At 43.7% G+C, this 15,394-nt stretch overlaps 2 protein-coding genes across 7 annotated transcripts in view; one reads left to right on the top strand and one right to left on the bottom strand.

Annotated features, from left to right (window-relative positions):
- LOC113938634 (solute carrier family 4 member 1 adaptor protein) overlaps positions 1 to 3,470 on the bottom strand; it is a 43,377-nt gene extending 39,907 nt beyond the window's left edge. For 2 of the 3 annotated variants that reach the window (XR_003524920.2, XM_027624129.1), the window contains exons 1-2: positions 2,649 to 3,311; positions 2,247 to 2,439 (exon numbers count right to left, since the gene is read on the bottom strand). Coding sequence is in view for 2 of the 3 variants with exons in the window: in XM_027624129.1 (XP_027479930.1) it covers positions 2,247 to 2,439; positions 2,649 to 3,311 (856 nt within the window). In the remaining variant the exon portion in view is untranslated. Of the gene's footprint in view, positions 1 to 2,246; positions 2,440 to 2,648 lie in introns of all 3 variants that reach the window. The other variant, XM_027624128.2, reaches the window with a different exon arrangement.
- Positions 3,471 to 3,606: 136 nt separating this feature from the next.
- On the top strand, positions 3,607 to 13,320 carry SUPT7L (SPT7 like, STAGA complex subunit gamma). Of its 4 annotated transcripts, none has more exons than XM_027624130.1 (5): positions 3,607 to 3,795; positions 5,559 to 6,166; positions 9,829 to 10,153; positions 11,188 to 11,425; positions 12,664 to 13,320. In XM_027624130.1, exons 2-5 carry the CDS (start codon positions 5,754 to 5,756, stop codon positions 12,924 to 12,926), a joined length of 1,239 nt encoding a protein of 412 aa, XP_027479931.1. In that variant the 5' UTR covers positions 3,607 to 3,795; positions 5,559 to 5,753; the 3' UTR covers positions 12,927 to 13,320. The 4 variants fall into 4 exon arrangements, with proteins under 4 accessions (XP_027479931.1, XP_027479934.1, XP_027479932.1 ...); XM_027624133.1 differs by having other exon boundaries at positions 3,607 to 3,893; XM_027624131.1 differs by having other exon boundaries at positions 3,607 to 3,911.
- The last annotated feature ends 2,074 nt before the right edge of the window (positions 13,321 to 15,394 follow it).

Raw genomic sequence — 15,394 nt, 5'->3', positions numbered from 1 at the left:
TTTTAAAGATTCTATTTTTTTACTTTAAATTTTTATTATGTTAATCACCATACATTACAACATTAGTTTTTGATGCAGTGTTCCATGATTCATCGTTTGTGCGTAACACCCAGTGCTCCACACAGAATGTGCCCTCTTTGATACTCATCACCAGGCTGACCCATCCCCCCACCCCCTCCCCTCTAGAACCCTCAGTTTGTTTTTCAGAGTCCATCATCTCTCATGGTTCGTCTCCCCCTCTGATTTACTCCCCTTCATTCTTCCCCTCCTATCTTTTTTTTTTCTTAACATATATTACATTATTTGTTTCAGAGGTACAGATCTGTGATTCAACAGTCTTGCACAATTCACAGCGCTCACCATAGCACATACCCTCCCCAATGTCTATCACCCAGCCACCCCGTCCCTCCCACCCCCCCACCACTCCAGCAACCCTCAGTTTGTTTCCTGAGATTAAGAATTCCTCATATCAGTGAGGTCATATGATCCATGTCTTTCTCTGATTGACTTATTTCACTCAGCATAACACCCTCCAGTTCCATCCACGTTGTTGCAAATGGCAAGATCTCATTCCTTTTGACAGCTGCATAATATTCCATTGGGTATATATACCACATAAAGATTTTATTTATTTGACAGAGAGAGACACAGAGAGAGAGGGAACACAAGCAGGGAGAGTGGCAGAGGGAGAAGCAGGCTTCCCGCGGAGCAGGGGGCCCCCATGCGGGGTTTGATCCCAGGACCCTAGGATCATGACCTGAGCCGAAGGCAGATGCTTAATGACTGAGCCACCCAGGCACCCCCATCATTGTATTTTAAAAACAAAATTACCTACCACATTGTCCATGGAAAAAAAATCTAAGCTTCTTGGCCTGGCATTCCTGCTCTCTATCACCTGGGTCTAGTACTCTGTCTCCAGTATAATTTCTTAATATTTACCGTATCTGTCAAATAGACTGGTCTACTCATTACTCCCCTAAAATCATCAATTCTGCCCTGAAAACCATACTCAACACTCAGCTTCCTGGAGGCTAATTTTCCTTTCCTTCAAGTTCCAGCTCAAGACCTGTTTGTAAATTTAAAAACTTTTCCAAATTTTAAGTCAGTGTTGCCCAAAAGAAATATAATGAAAGCCATACATGACATTTTTCATTTTCAGGGTGCCTGGGTAGCACAGTCTGACTCTTGATTTCAGCTCAGGTCATGATCTCAGGGTTGTGGGATCGAGCCCCTCTTCCGACTACACACTCAGTGCAGAGTCTGCTTGAGATTCTGTCTCTCCCTCTCCCTCTGCCCTTCCCCCTGCTCACACCCATTCTCTAAATAAATAAGTAAAATCTTTAAAAAAGAAGTTTTTCATTTCCTCATAGCCACATTAAGAAGCAGAAATGGGTAAAATTATTATCAGGTAATCAGTAAAAAATATTATGAATATTTTACATTCTTTTTTTACACTAGGTCTTTGAAATCAAGAGTGTATTTTACATTTATAGCACAAGTCAGTTTGGACTAGCCATACCGTAAGTGTCCAATAACCACATGTAGGTGATGGATACCATATTGGACAGTGCAGGTGCAAGTCCTCAGTGATTACTCCCTTCTCTGAACACTTACTCTGGCATACTTATGGTTTCTAGCTTTTGCTTTGCACTTACAAAAGTAATTTCATAATATTTATCCAGTCTTCCCAACAACATAGTAAGGCCGTCTGCTTTTTATATTCCTAGATCCTGAATACCATCCTCCAAAATGTCTGGCATTATGGAAAATTCAATTTATTCCTCTGGCTAAGGGACAAGCTTTCTCTGATTAGCTATTTCACATTTCAGGGAATTTACATAAAGGACAAAAAACTGAGGGACTATCCTATACTGAACATTCCATGTTATTTGATTGAATATAGTTCCATCCCCTCCAGTGATGATAATCAAGGTCAGTACTATATGTATATATTTATATATATTTAAATGGTAAAAATAGTAAGTTAGTTGTGTGCTGAGGAAGAGTTCTGAACAAGGGAGTGTGATGAAAAACGCATTAAAAGAAATCCATAGTGCCCATAATTCAATTTTTTGACATCATAAAAGTTTAACAAACCTCTGTGGGTTTTGGTAATCTCATGTCCAAATTGTATTTGTCTCACCTATCTCAAAAAGTCATGAAAGCTGTATGATAGAAAACAATTAAGGATACCACTAATCATGAATTTAAAATATTAACCTCTGGCAGCAATTTTAATTTCTTACCCATTCCCCAGGTGCAGCCCATTTCATCATCTTGATTACTAGTATTTCTCTTATTTTCAGTGGTATCCACTTCTTCCTCATCGGAGTCTTCCCCTAACATCTTCTTCTCCAACATCATTTGTTGCTGCTTGCGCAATTCCTTCAGTTGCGTTACCGTCAACTCGGATTCTGCCTCTCGGTCTTCCTCTGGTCCCTGATGAACCAAGCGAAAGAATTCTTTCAGAGTTCAGGGTTGTTGGATTCACTTTCAGAAGTATGGCAACGCGTAGAGAGGTCTGGAGAGGGCCCAGACTCCCCCACTTTTGACATGGGAGAATCTCCTTCCTCAGTGAAAGCTTTAAGGAGCTCTGGAACCCAGCCCGGTGCACTCCAGAGATTGCAATCCTAGGTTTTTCTACTTACCTGAAGAAGAAAGAGCCGGGTGCTGCCTCCAAAGCGAAGAACATGCCCGACGTGGACGCGACAATAGGTGCGGGGTGGGATGCGGGTTTTGTTAAGAAAAGTGCCGTGAGTGCTTCCCAGATCGTAAAGGTAGAAGCCCGGCCCGTGGCCGTCGCATTCTCCTTCGAGGCTGGACGCCCGGTGCTGCAGCACGGCGTGGTACCGGGACACCGAAGGGTGCTCCAGGCACACGTCGCAGCTAGACAGCCTCCCGAAAAGGCAGCAACTCGTCCCTTTCAAGCTACGGGTGCCAAGGATCGTGCCGCCCTTGAGTGTCTCTAGGCTGTAGGGGGCCGGCGCGGGGCCACTCCACGGCGGCTCTCGGTAAGGGGGAGCCCGGGCCGGGCCTCCAAGGGAAGGAGCCGCTGTGGGGGGCCGCGGCTGCTCCTTTGGTGGACTCCTGGTGCCCCCGCTGTCCGGCCGGGCTGGCGGGACCTCAGGTTCCCCGGAATCGGGCTCTAGCAGCGCCGCGGGCCTTTCCTTCTTCACCTCTTCAGGGTTTGAAGGATTGGTGGTCGGGGCCTTGCTCCGCATAACTGGGGGCACCGGCAGGGTTGGCTTCTTGAAGTCATCACTGAGCTCTTGCAAAGCCAGAGGCTCGGACTGAGAGGGACTATCGGCCATCCTCAGTCAGATGCAGTCTCGAAATCTGCTCCTGGGAAACCATCCCCTTCGGTCTCTAAGTTCCTCTCTCTATCTCTCTCTCTCTCTCTCTCTCTCTCTCTCTCCCCTCCCAGCGGCTTCTCTGGGCAGCGATAGCAGAATTGCTCCTTCACCACCCACAACGTTACGAAGAGGTGAATATCACGGGACGGAAAAAACAGAAAAAGGTGGCCAAGGTGCTGTGAGAACGGGGACATCTTTAGAGGTTGCAACCGGATTGTAATAACTTCCTGTGGCATACCCTGATTGAGAAGAAGCGCTTCCGGCAGCCTAGGACCACTAACCAACAAGCCAGGCTTCGGGGCCTGGCGCGACCCTCGCCTCAGGCCTTTCGGAGTCACACAGTCGTCCAGCCCAGCTCCTAAGATGGGGCAGTGAACAGTAGCGCTTCCTTGCCGCGGTCCAGGTCCAGACCTCCTCGTCTCCTGGCCGCCCCCGGCATCAGGTGACTCCAGGACCCTGCGCCTGCTGACCGTGACCGAGGAGCCCCCGCGGTGCCTGGGCATTCTTTGAACTCGCTGCCTATTCTTCTTGCTCTTTTCGGTGAAACTAAGGAATAGGGTGATTTTTTTTTTTTTTTTTTTTTTTGGCCCCTTCGTTGATCCGTTTCTTTGTTCCTTTTGTTTTTTTCCGAAACCAATTATTGAGACTGCACAGTGTAGTGGTTAGGAGTACAGACTCTGGAGCCTGGCTGTCTTGATTTTCTCCCTCCCTCATTTGTGACATTGGGCAAGACAGTGGGCCTCAGCTTCCTCATCTAAAAAATGGGGTATTTGGGGAAATTGAATTAAACAATAAAGGCAAAGCCTGGCACATAGTAAGCACTCAATAAATGCCAGACACACTGTGTGCCAGACATGGTACAAAGATCATGGTTTTGGGGGGTTGATTGGGAGAATAAACTCGATTGAGATAAGTCCTAGTTTAAATCCAGGTATAAACGCTGTGGTGGAGACATGGGAAGTGTTATGAGAATATAATGAAGGAAGATTTACTGGGGAGGTGATGGAGACTGGTGACTTAAACTATTCTTAAGAGTGAATACAAGTCTACCAGGGATGTGGTGGGCAGCTGGGCATTTCTGGCAGAGATCACAACTTAAAGGGTCAACTGGAAATACATGACATTCTCAAGAAACTGAGTAGTATGATATTGTTAGAACTAGGGTGGTGATTTCCTCCTGGAAGCTCCCTCTCTGTGCTTCCACTGCACCATGTCTGTGTCTCTAGAACAGCCCTTACTGCATGCTTTCATACTGAAATGCGGTTTATATTTCTCTCCCTCACCTCAGGTCAGGGATCTTGCAGTGGTCTTTGTCTCTTTCTGTAATGCCTGGCATTTGAAGAGACATATGGGCAATGAACCTGGAAAGGTGGGTTGAAGCCAGATTGCAGATTTTGATGAATGGTAGGCCCAAGAATTCTGGCTGACTTTTTCCAATAGGCAACAAGGAGCCATTAGATCTGAGTTTTTAAAAGATTAAGTCTAACAGCACTGGAGAATAGATTAGATACAAGGAGAGACTGGAGGTAAGGGATACAAATTAGGAAGCAGCAGAAATCACTCAGATTCTTCCCTATATCTGTCAGAAATTGAATGCATAAGACCAATTAGATTACTGGTCAATAAATTTTTCCATCATGGGTGCCTGGGTGGCTTAGTCGTTAAGCATCTGCCTTCGGCTCAGGTCATGATCCCAGGGTCCTGGGATCGAGCCCCGCATCGGGCTCTCTGCTCAGCGAGAAGCCTGCTTCTGCCTCTCCCACTCCCCCTGCTTGTGTTCCCTCTCTCGCTGTGTCTCTCTCTGTCAAATAAATAAAAAGTAAATAAATTTTCCATCAGGACCAGGGAAAAGGTTGCCTGTGTTTGACACAAACAGAGTAAGAACTACCTCTTCTTATCTTTAACTCTATTCCCCTTTCTCCTACTGATTCAGGACAGATGTGTCAAGATACTCCGAAAAATATTGCAGGTCTCATTTAAGTATCTTGCCTTGCAAATTGTTCGGGATTGAGCATGATGATAGTTCTAGTAATGAGTAAGTGGGGTGAGATGGAAAACATGGTCACTAAAGCTCCTGATACTATTGCAGCTATTAGTCTACTAATGATCCAAATTCCACCTGTGGTTCAGTCCAGTAGGAACTGTCACTGTATGTGACTGGGGATAACTGGCATCTAACAGTTGTATTTCTCTTAATTTCTTCAGGGAGAATGTCTTCGGTCCTACAGTGTTGATGACACTGACATTTTCTGAGTGGTCTTGGACAGCCTACTTTTTATGTAAATAACTGGCTAGACTTCATATTTTTCACTAGAGAAGTCTTTAACCTACAGATTTAAAAACACTGCTTTTAGGTTACTACTATTTTTAACTTGAAAGTTCTGCCTTTCTTATTCCAAAATGTTGAGATACTGGGGAGAGATACCAATCTCATCAAGCCAGACCAACAGAAGTTCCTTTGATTTGCTCCCACGGGAGTTCCGTCTCGTAGAAGTCCATGACCCACCCCTGCACCAACCCTCAGCCAACAAGCCCAAGCCCCCCACAATGTTGGACATCCCCTCAGAGCCGTGCAGCCTCACCATCCATACTATCCAGCTGATCCAGCACAACCGACGTCTGCGCAATCTCATAGCCACCGCTCAGGCCCAGAGTCAGCAACAGACAGAAGGTGTAAAGACTGAAGAGAGTGAACCTCTTCCCTCTTGCCCGGGGTCACCTCCTCTTCCTGATGACCTCCTGCCTTTAGACTGTAAGAATCCCAATGCACCATTCCAGATCCGGCACAGTGACCCAGAGAGTGACTTTTATCGGTAAGACAAGGCTTTGCTATATCTTACTTTTCTCAAAAAACCTTCACAACAGCACTGTTAAGAATGTAATAATATTTCCATGAGGAAACTGAGGATAAGGGTAATTGACATGGCCAGAGTTGCTCAGGTAATTAGTAGGAAGTCTAAGACTTGAATCCTGATCCTCCAAATCCAGAGTGTGTACCTTTTATTTCTGATGTAGCAAATATTTACTGAGTGCCTATTACGTGCCAAACACTTTCCTAGGAGCAAGGTACTACACCAGTATGTAAAATAAGCCATGGCCTCAGTCCTCAAGAGCGTACTCTTGCTGTTTAACTTGAAATGTATATTATGGGTTTAGCTCAGTGTCCTCAAATTGAGATTCATGGACTTATTCTCATATTATTAGGAATCCATAAGTTCTATATAAGAATTTTTAAATTATGTACAGTTGACCCTTGAACAGCATGAGTTTAAACTGTGTGGGTCCACTTACATGTTGATGTTTTTACAGTACAGTACTGTAAATGTATTTTCCTTATGATTTTCTTAACATTTTTCCTTTAGCTTACTTTATAAGAATATAGTATATAATACATATAACATACAAAATAAGTGTTAATCAACTGTGTATGTTATCACTAAGGCTTCCAGTCAATAGTAGGCTATTAGTCATTGGGGTACCTGGCTGGCTCAGTCAGAAGAGCATGTGACTCTTGATCTGGGGGTCGTGAGTTCAAGCTCCATTTTGGGTATAGAGATTACTAAAAAAATAAAATAAACTTTTAAAAAAAAAGATTTTATTTGAGAGAGAGTGAAAGAGAGAGAGCAAGAGAGGGAGGACGGTCAGAGGGAGAAGTAGACTCCTCACTGAGTGGGGAGCCTGACAAGGGGCTTGATTCCGGGACTCTGGGATCATGACCTGAACCGAAGGCAGATGCTCAACTTACTGAGCCACACAGGCACCCCTAAAATAAAATAAAATTTTTTAAAAAAGCAGACTACTAGTCATTAAGTTTGGGGGAGTCAAAGCTGTTTGTGGATTTTCAACTGCACAGGGGGTCGGTACCCCTAACCCCACATAGTTCAAGGGTCCAACTATATTTTCATTTTGTTAACATCACTTAAGAAATAATATAAAAATGTTCTTGATCCTTGCTACTCAAAATCTAGTCTGAGACTAGCAGCATCAACATCACCCAGGAACTTATTAGGAATTCAGAGCCGCAGGCTCTATCCAGCCTGCTGAATCAGAATCTTTATTTTAACAAGATCTCCAGAAGATTCATATGTCTATTTAAGTTTGAGAAGCCCTGCTCCATATCTTCTGAATGACTGCCTTATAACCTAATGCTACTATTGGGTTTCAGTATGTAAGTTTGCATTTGGTGCCAAATAATTACTTTTTCTTTTCATTTTGCAATTTGTCAGACCAAAGAAAAATTTAAATAATAGTACAAGAAATGCCCAAATACCCTTTACCAGGATTCACCAACTGTTAGCAGTTTGCCACATTTATTTTCTCTTACATATGTATAAGCATGTATACACACATAAATATGTGCATAACAGATACACATACACACTTTTTTTGCCAAATATTTTAAAGTTGCACATATCCCAATATTTCAGCCAATTCTTAAACATTCCCTACATAATCCCAATACTATTATCACACCAAAGTCAATGAAAACTAATTAAATAATATCACTTAATAAGTGATATTAATCTGAATATGGGGATATTCAGATTTCTCCAGTTGTCTGCAAAATATCTTTTGTAGATATATTTTTCCCTAATGCAGAACCTAACAAAGATTCATGAACTGCATTTGGTTGTTTAGTCTTTTTTTTTTTAATTAATTTATTTGAGAGAGCGAGAAAGAGTGTGTGCAAGCAGGGGGAAGGGCAGAGGGAGTGGGAGAGAGAGAATCCCAGAGCAGACTCCCCTCTGAGCAAGGAGCCTGACTTGGGTCAGTCCAACAATCCTGAGATCATGACCTGAGCTGAAACCAAGAGTCGGATGCTCAACCAACTGAGCCACGCAGGTGCCTCTGTTTAGTGTATTTTAAACCAAAACTCTCCTTCCTCCTTTTTTAAAAAACATGATAATTAATCTTTTTTAAGAGTTCAGGTCATGTGGAATGTAGAATGTCCCACTCACTGGATTTGCTGATTATTTCCTCAAGTTTAGATTCAGATTAAATATGTTTGGCAAAAAAAAAAAAAAAAATTCGTAAGTAATATTGTATAACACTTATTGCATCTGCTATTGTTGATAATAGTTACTACTATTTGAACTGTCCCAAATTAATGAGAAAAGAACAGAAATGGACTTAATATGTAAGGGTTGCATTTGGGCCAAATGAAGGCCAGATGATGTCCTGGTGCACTGTATAACTGAAGGTTCTAAAGTCCTTGGAATATTGAAAAAGGCAGGGATAACTGTATCATTACATGCATGGCACACGTTCGTACAGATATGGCCAACTTCAAAAAACTTGTTCCACACTGATCAGTGCCATATTTACATTTTGAAGGCAATTTAGTTTTAACAAAATAATATTGTCCATCATGTTAAATTGATGCTGTTACTTAGAATTTTATAGTTTTGCATCAACTTCTAATTTAATCCATTTACGTCCTTCATCAGAGGGAGGCAAAAGATAGGAATTTTCATAATTAGAAGTTTGTTAAAAGTTATTTTTAGGAGATCAGACAGCTTTTTGAAATTTTTTCTTAAATTAAGATTTCTACAGCAGTGATTAGGGGCAAAATGGTATATTATGAAGAACATGGGATCTGAAGTCAGAAGCTCCACCTTCTGATAATACCAAAACAGCTTCTGGCAGGTCAGCGCCTCTAAACCTCAGTTTCTCAAACCTGCCAACTGGGAATCATAATATGGACCTACTACCCATTTCTTTGCATAGGACAGGATAAAAATGATTTGTAAACTGTATATACTGGGGCGCCTGGGTGGCTCAGTTGGTTAAGCGTCTGCCTTCGGCTCAGGTCATGATCCCAGGTCCTGGGATTGAGCCCCGCATCAGGCTCTCCACTCAGCGGGGAACCTGCTTCTCCCTCTCCCTCTGCCTGCCGCTCTGCCTCCTTGTGCGCTTTCTGTCAAATAAATAAAGAAAATCTTAAAAAAATAAATAAGTAAAAATATATTTTAAATTGCTTTCTTAAAATCGAGTTGCTTTCCCACTTTTACAAATGGTCTGTTGTAGTTGTATAAGAATCTCCTAGTCGGGACTTCGAATTTCTAAACTCCAAGCACCACCCAGCATATGAGGGAACTGTGTTGTGGAGAAATAATTAGAGCCCTCTTTAGCTGTACCTGAGCTATACTGTTACATGTTGTTATATCCTAAAAGTGATCAAAACCGAGCAGTTGGTAAAAGAAAACTTCCTATTCACCTGATATTCTTTTATATGGTTTATTGTAGATATGTATTGCCTGTGAAGTCTTTATGAAATTGGAGGAGCTCAGAGGTGACTGTGGGTTGTTAAGACATGCCCTGGCAGCAGCAAGATGAAACTGGGCTCTGTAACTGCAGAGAATTCCCCCAGAAAGCTGAGCCAGTGGTTTGACTGAAATTGTAAAACTCCTAGGGAGACAGGACAGGTCACCCCTTCACAAGAGCACTAATAACCCTGCCATGTCTCCCCTTTCAGCGGGAAGGGGGAACCTGTGACTGAACTCAGCTGGCACTCCTGCCGGCAGCTCCTCTACCAGGCAGTGGCCACAATCCTGGCCCACGCGGGCTTTGAGTGTGCTAACGAAAGTGTCCTGGAGACCCTCACTGATGTGGCACATGAGTATTGCCTTAAATTCACCAAGTTGCTGCGCTTCACTGTGGATCGAGAAGCCCGGCTCGGGCAGACTCCTTTCCCTGACGTTATGGAGCAGGTATTCCACGAGGTGGGCATCGGCAGCGTGCTCTCCCTCCAGAAGTTCTGGCAGCACCGCATCAAGGACTATCACAGTTACATGCTACAGGTGAGGTCACCCTGGGAGAATCGGGTAAAGATGTGTAATCCAGGGGTGTTCAGCTGGATCCCACACTTGCCCTAGAGAGCAGAGCATGGGGTCTTGGAAGAGAGTGGACTTGATCTGCTCTCCTCATGGCCCTGGCTGTGTTCCACTGGCTTCATCACTGACCTGGCCAGACCCTGGGGCCTCCTTTAGTCAATGAGTGGCTCCACTTATTGATAACACTTCTGCTGGAAGAAATTATAGACAGGAATATGGAGTCTAAGAGAATGTGGTTAGCATGCTTTTTTCAACAAATACTTATTGAGTGCCTACTGTGAGTCAGGCACGGTGGGAGACAGCAGTTAATAAGACAAGATCCTGGAGCTTGCATTCTTGAGAGGGAAACAAAACAAATAAATAATGATCAAAACAATTCTCGATGGCGTCAAGTGCCATGAAAAGCAAAACCAAACAGAAGGAGGTGTTACTGCCCAAGGGTGGAGTAAGGGGTAGAGATACCATTTTTGGTTACAGCCAGAAATACCTAATCTCTTCAACCCTTGTGACTTTAAGCAAGTCATTTGTTGTTTTGGTTTCCCCAAATCTAAAATATGATAAGGAATTTTTAACACCCCACAAGAAAGTCTTTGCTAAGTGATCTGGATTTCCTACACGCTCCATCATCCATGTAAGGTACCTATGTCACCTGTTAGTCTTTACAGCCAAAAAATGTGATCTTTTGTCCCCATTCTGATTTATCTTTAACAAAGTTTCTTTTACCTTTATGTAACTTTTAATTAATGATACAGACTCTTTTATACAAGATGACTTTTCTTTATGTGTTTCTGTCATTTACAAATGCAAACTCAGCACCTTAAACAAATTCCTTCCGTGTGTCTACGATGCTTAAAAAAAAGTAAAAAAAAAAATTCTTTCCATTGGCAGTGGTTGCTTTATGCATATTTGTATTATGTTGGCTTTTCCATGGGATGCCACAAGCTGACCATCCACCTTGCTTTTAACATTCCTTTGAAAAACTGACTCTTGCTTGCCAACAGATTAGTAAGCAACTCTCTGAGGAGTATGAAAGGATTGTCAATCCTGAGAAGGCCACAGAGGACACTAAACCTGTAAAGATCAAGGAAGAACCTGTGAGCGACATCACCTTCCCTGTCAGTGAGGAACTGGAGGCTGACCTTGCTTCTGGAGACCAGTCACTGCCCATGGGGGTCCTCGGGGCTCAGAGTGAGCGCTTTCCATCTAACCTGGAGGTTGAGGCTTCGCCACAGGCTTCAAGTAAGAGAAATCAACTGACTCTGATTCTGGGAGATCTGCCAATCTGATTCAGCACTTTTTGCATTTTGGAATCAAACTCTGGAGATGAGAGAAAAAAGTGGGGGTGGGCAAGAGAATGGAAAGTCTAAAAACATACAGCCTCACTGATCTAGATCTGTCAACATTCTTCTCTTTGAAATTAGTGAAGGGAGGACTAGCGCAACTTTACAGACATTCTTTTAAAATAATTCCTGGTTAGGATGTAGATGCAATATGTGCTCTCCTCTTGAGTACTGGAGCTAACGTAGCTGACCGAGCTGGATGGGCAGATGTCCCCCTCATCCCTTAGTATGCTGTATTTGTCTTTCCTGATGCTTTAAAGACAACTTCCAGATAGATGGAGGAAGGCCAATTGCTCAAGACTGTTTGAATAGTTGGGCTTCCTTGCTAGAGTGCCCCCAACAGATTGGAGCTGAAAGGGACTGAAAAAGGGTTATCTAGTCAGAGGCAGCTGGCCTCTGCTTCCAGACAGACTCTGTGATCACCTTAGGAACCAGGCTGACTCGATCCTTAAGTCAGTTAGATTGCAAATTAGTCTAGATACTCAGTTCTACTCAAATATAAATTGTCATTTCATCAATGCACAAATGATACAAGTAACAAATCCTAAACAGAATTAGGCCACATTTTTTAAAGTGTTGGGCAGAGAGCCTTTCACCATGGAAGAATAACCACAGAACAGCACTGCCAGAACAGAGACAGGAGGGCCAAAGAGAAATTGTTGCAGATTTAGGAGCCAGGTCTGTTTTCAGCAGTGTGGGAACTGCTGCCAGTGTTTTGTAGTGATCATGAACTTCATAATGTGAGAGAGGACCATGGACCCAAACAAAAGGCAAGAAAACAGGACAGCCTTATAGAAGGAAGGAAGGAAAGAAGAAACTTAACCCCTGAACAAGAGCCTGTGGTTATGCCTGCCTTTGGGCCAGGAGACAGCGAATCTTCCCACCTACGTAGTTCTACTTCCCTGGTTTAGGAGAAATGACAGGTGGGTGAGAAGGGGTAAAGGAGGGGGCAGGAAGTGGAAAGGAAAATATTCAGAGTTGGTAGTTTTTGGAACAGAGAATAACAACCATATTCTCCAGCCAAGTAGAGTCAAAGTGAAGTCAGCTCAAAGGCTAGGAATCTGCCCCAGGTGAAATATTTGTTCTGCTGTGTTCCAGCCTTGGCTTACCACTAGTTGTATTCTCTTCCATTGCTAGGCACGGAGGTAAATGCTTCCCCTCTTTGGAATCTGGCCCATGTGAAAATGGAGCCTCAAGAGAGTGAAGAAGGCAATGTCTCTGGGCATGGCGTGCTGGGCAGTGATGTCTTCGAGGAGCCCATGTCCGGGATGAGTGAAGCTGGGATCCCCCAGAGCCCTGATGACTCAGACAGCAGCTATGGTTCCCACTCCACAGATAGCCTCATGGGATCCTCCCCTGTTTTCAACCAGCGCTGCAAGAAGAGGATGAGGAAAATATAAAAGGAAAAGGGGAGACTTTCTCTCCAGACCTGCAAAACCCACCAGAAAACCTTGGTGTGTTCAAATTTGTTTCCATAAAAGGTGATTTGACTCAGTAAACAAGTGGATTTTCCTGATTTCATTGGAGCTGGATTTAGCCAAACAAGTTTGCATTTTACTTTTACAGCTAGTTTTTGTACTTTTCTACAACGAAGCCACCTTTCACAGACAGTTCACAATACTGGGATGGTAATTGGGAGACCAAAGCACTGTCCCTGACTGATGTTTTTACCTTTGCACAACTAAGAATCATACGGCTTGGCTCATATCGCAGGGATGTTGTACAGATTGAGATTCTTATCAAACCTCAAAGCTATGCTTGAAAAGACTCACAAGTAAATATATGCTGATATTACACGCCAGTTTTTTCATTGAACTTGCTTCACTTTGGGGTCAAATCTTTGGGAACCTCGTACTAAAACCTAACAGGAAATAGTGAATCCCCTTATCCATCAGTAGTCTTTTTTAAATTTTTTGCTGCTCATGATGTCTCACAAAACCAGGGGTCTGTGGTGCCCCTTCAGACAGCCCTCCTAATCTTGTCCACATCGTTTCTTCTTCTTTTTTATTAAGTAAACTCTACCCCTCAAACTCACGACCCCAAGAGTCACATACTCTACCAACTGAGCAGGCAGGCACGCCCCTCTCTGTTAGACTTACTCCATCTACCCTCATCCTTTTTGTCATTTTCTTATTTCCATTCAGATTTTTTTTTAAGGTTTTGTCAGAGAAAGAGGGAGAGAGCACAAGCAGGAACGGCAGGCAGAGGGAGAAGCAGGCTCCCCCCTGAGCAAGGAGCCCAGCGTGGGGCTCAATCCCAGGACCTGGGATCATGACCTGAGCAGAAGGCAGATGCCCAACCATTTGGGCCACCCAGGTGCCCCTCCATTCAGATTTTTTAAAGATTTTATTTATTTCACAGAGAGATAGAGAGCACAGGTAGGCAGAGAGGCAGGCAGAGAGAGAGGGAGAAGCAAGCTCTCCGCTGAGCAAGGAGCCCGATGCGGGGCTTGATCCCAGGACCCCGGGATCATGACCTGAGCCGAAGGAGACGCCCAACCAACTGAGCCACCCAGGCGCCCCCTTCCATTCAGATTTTTAAAAATATTTCACCATGCACCTTTTTTCAGTTGTTTCCTTCATTTTCTCCATTGGAAATGAGCAAACAGGACCTGCCCAAGGACAGACTTGTGCTGATTGCATTTGTTGCATCTACTCGGCCATCAGAGGACAGCAGTCCATTCCTGTACCAGAATTCACCTTCTGCACTGTGCTCATGCTTGGCTGGGCAGCCTCTGTAAGGCTAACAGTACACCTCTTTCTCCTTCACGTCATGTCCTCAACTTTACATCATTACCCATCACAGTATCTGCCCTGCTTGGCATCTGATAGTTGCAGTCAGTATTTATCAAGTGAATGATTAGCACTAGAATTATAGGAGTAATTTTAGCAAATGTGTGTTTTATGCCTTGGTAGTGGGTGCCAGCATGTTAAATACTGAAGTTTGGTTTTTGGGTGCAGAATACAGTCTTTTGAAATTTACAGCATTCTTTTTAGAGACCAAAATCAAGGCACAACTTTAATTAATACATTATTGAATGACTTAAATGTCCCAGGCACTGAGAATAAAGGTGAAAGCAGGGGTGCCTGGGTGGCTTAGGCGGTTAAGCGTCTCACTTCAGCTCAGGTCATTATCTCAAGGTCGTGAGATCAAGCCCGGCATCTGTCTCTCCCTCTGCCCCAACCCCCTCTCAAGCATGCACACTCTCTAATAATAAAATCTTTTTTAAAAAATGCAATAGCAGGGCGCCTGGGTGGCTCAGTTGGTTAAGCGACTGCCTTTGGCTCAGGTCATGATCCTGGAGTCCCGGAATCGAGTCCCGCATCGGGCTCCCTGCTCCGCGAGGAGCCTGCTTCTCCCTCTGACCCTCTCCCCTCTCATGTACTCTCTCTCAAATAAATAAATCTTAAAAAAAAATGCAATAGCAGTAAAATGAGATTACAACATAAACTCTGATAATTTATAAATTTGCTAATTGCACAATCCTTAGCACACTTCTCTGAACTCCCATTCCACGCTTAGCTTCATTTGCCCGTTTATTTATGAAAGCAGACATCAGGCAGTTTCCATAAAGTAGTCATCTAGTATTTAATTCATTCAGTTAGCAAACATTTATTGAGCACCTATATGTGCTGGCTCTTGCGCAAGGGATACAAAGATGAGGAAGACTCTGTCCCTGTCTTTATGGAGTGGAGCTTAAGGCATACGCCAGGCAAGGTTTTTTTTTGTTTTCTTTTTTAAGTAGGCTCCATGCCCAGCATGGAGCCCAGTGTGGGGCTTGAACTCATGACCCTGAGACCAAGGCCTGAGCTGAAATCAAGAGTCAGACGCTTAACTGACTGAGCCACCCAGGAGCCCCAAGCCAAGT

The sequence above is a fragment of the Zalophus californianus genome, chromosome 8 (genome assembly GCF_009762305.2).
Source record: "Zalophus californianus isolate mZalCal1 chromosome 8, mZalCal1.pri.v2, whole genome shotgun sequence".
In the NCBI taxonomy this organism is placed as follows: domain Eukaryota; kingdom Metazoa; phylum Chordata; class Mammalia; order Carnivora; family Otariidae; genus Zalophus; species Zalophus californianus.
The sequence above is the reverse complement of the archived record's forward strand: the minus strand, read 5'-3'. Positions and strand labels throughout refer to the sequence as shown.

Bases quoted from the DNA above. Each gene is read 5' to 3' on its own strand.
- SUPT7L (XM_027624130.1), top strand. From the start codon at position 5,754: ATGTTGAGATACTGGGGAGAGATACCAATCTCATCAAGCCAGACCAAC. The intron at 6,167-9,828 runs GTAAGACAAGGC...CTCCCCTTTCAG, and splicing joins CCAGAGAGTGACTTTTATCG to CGGGAAGGGGGAACCTGTGA. The intron at 10,154-11,187 runs GTGAGGTCACCC...GCTTGCCAACAG, and splicing joins ATCACAGTTACATGCTACAG to ATTAGTAAGCAACTCTCTGA.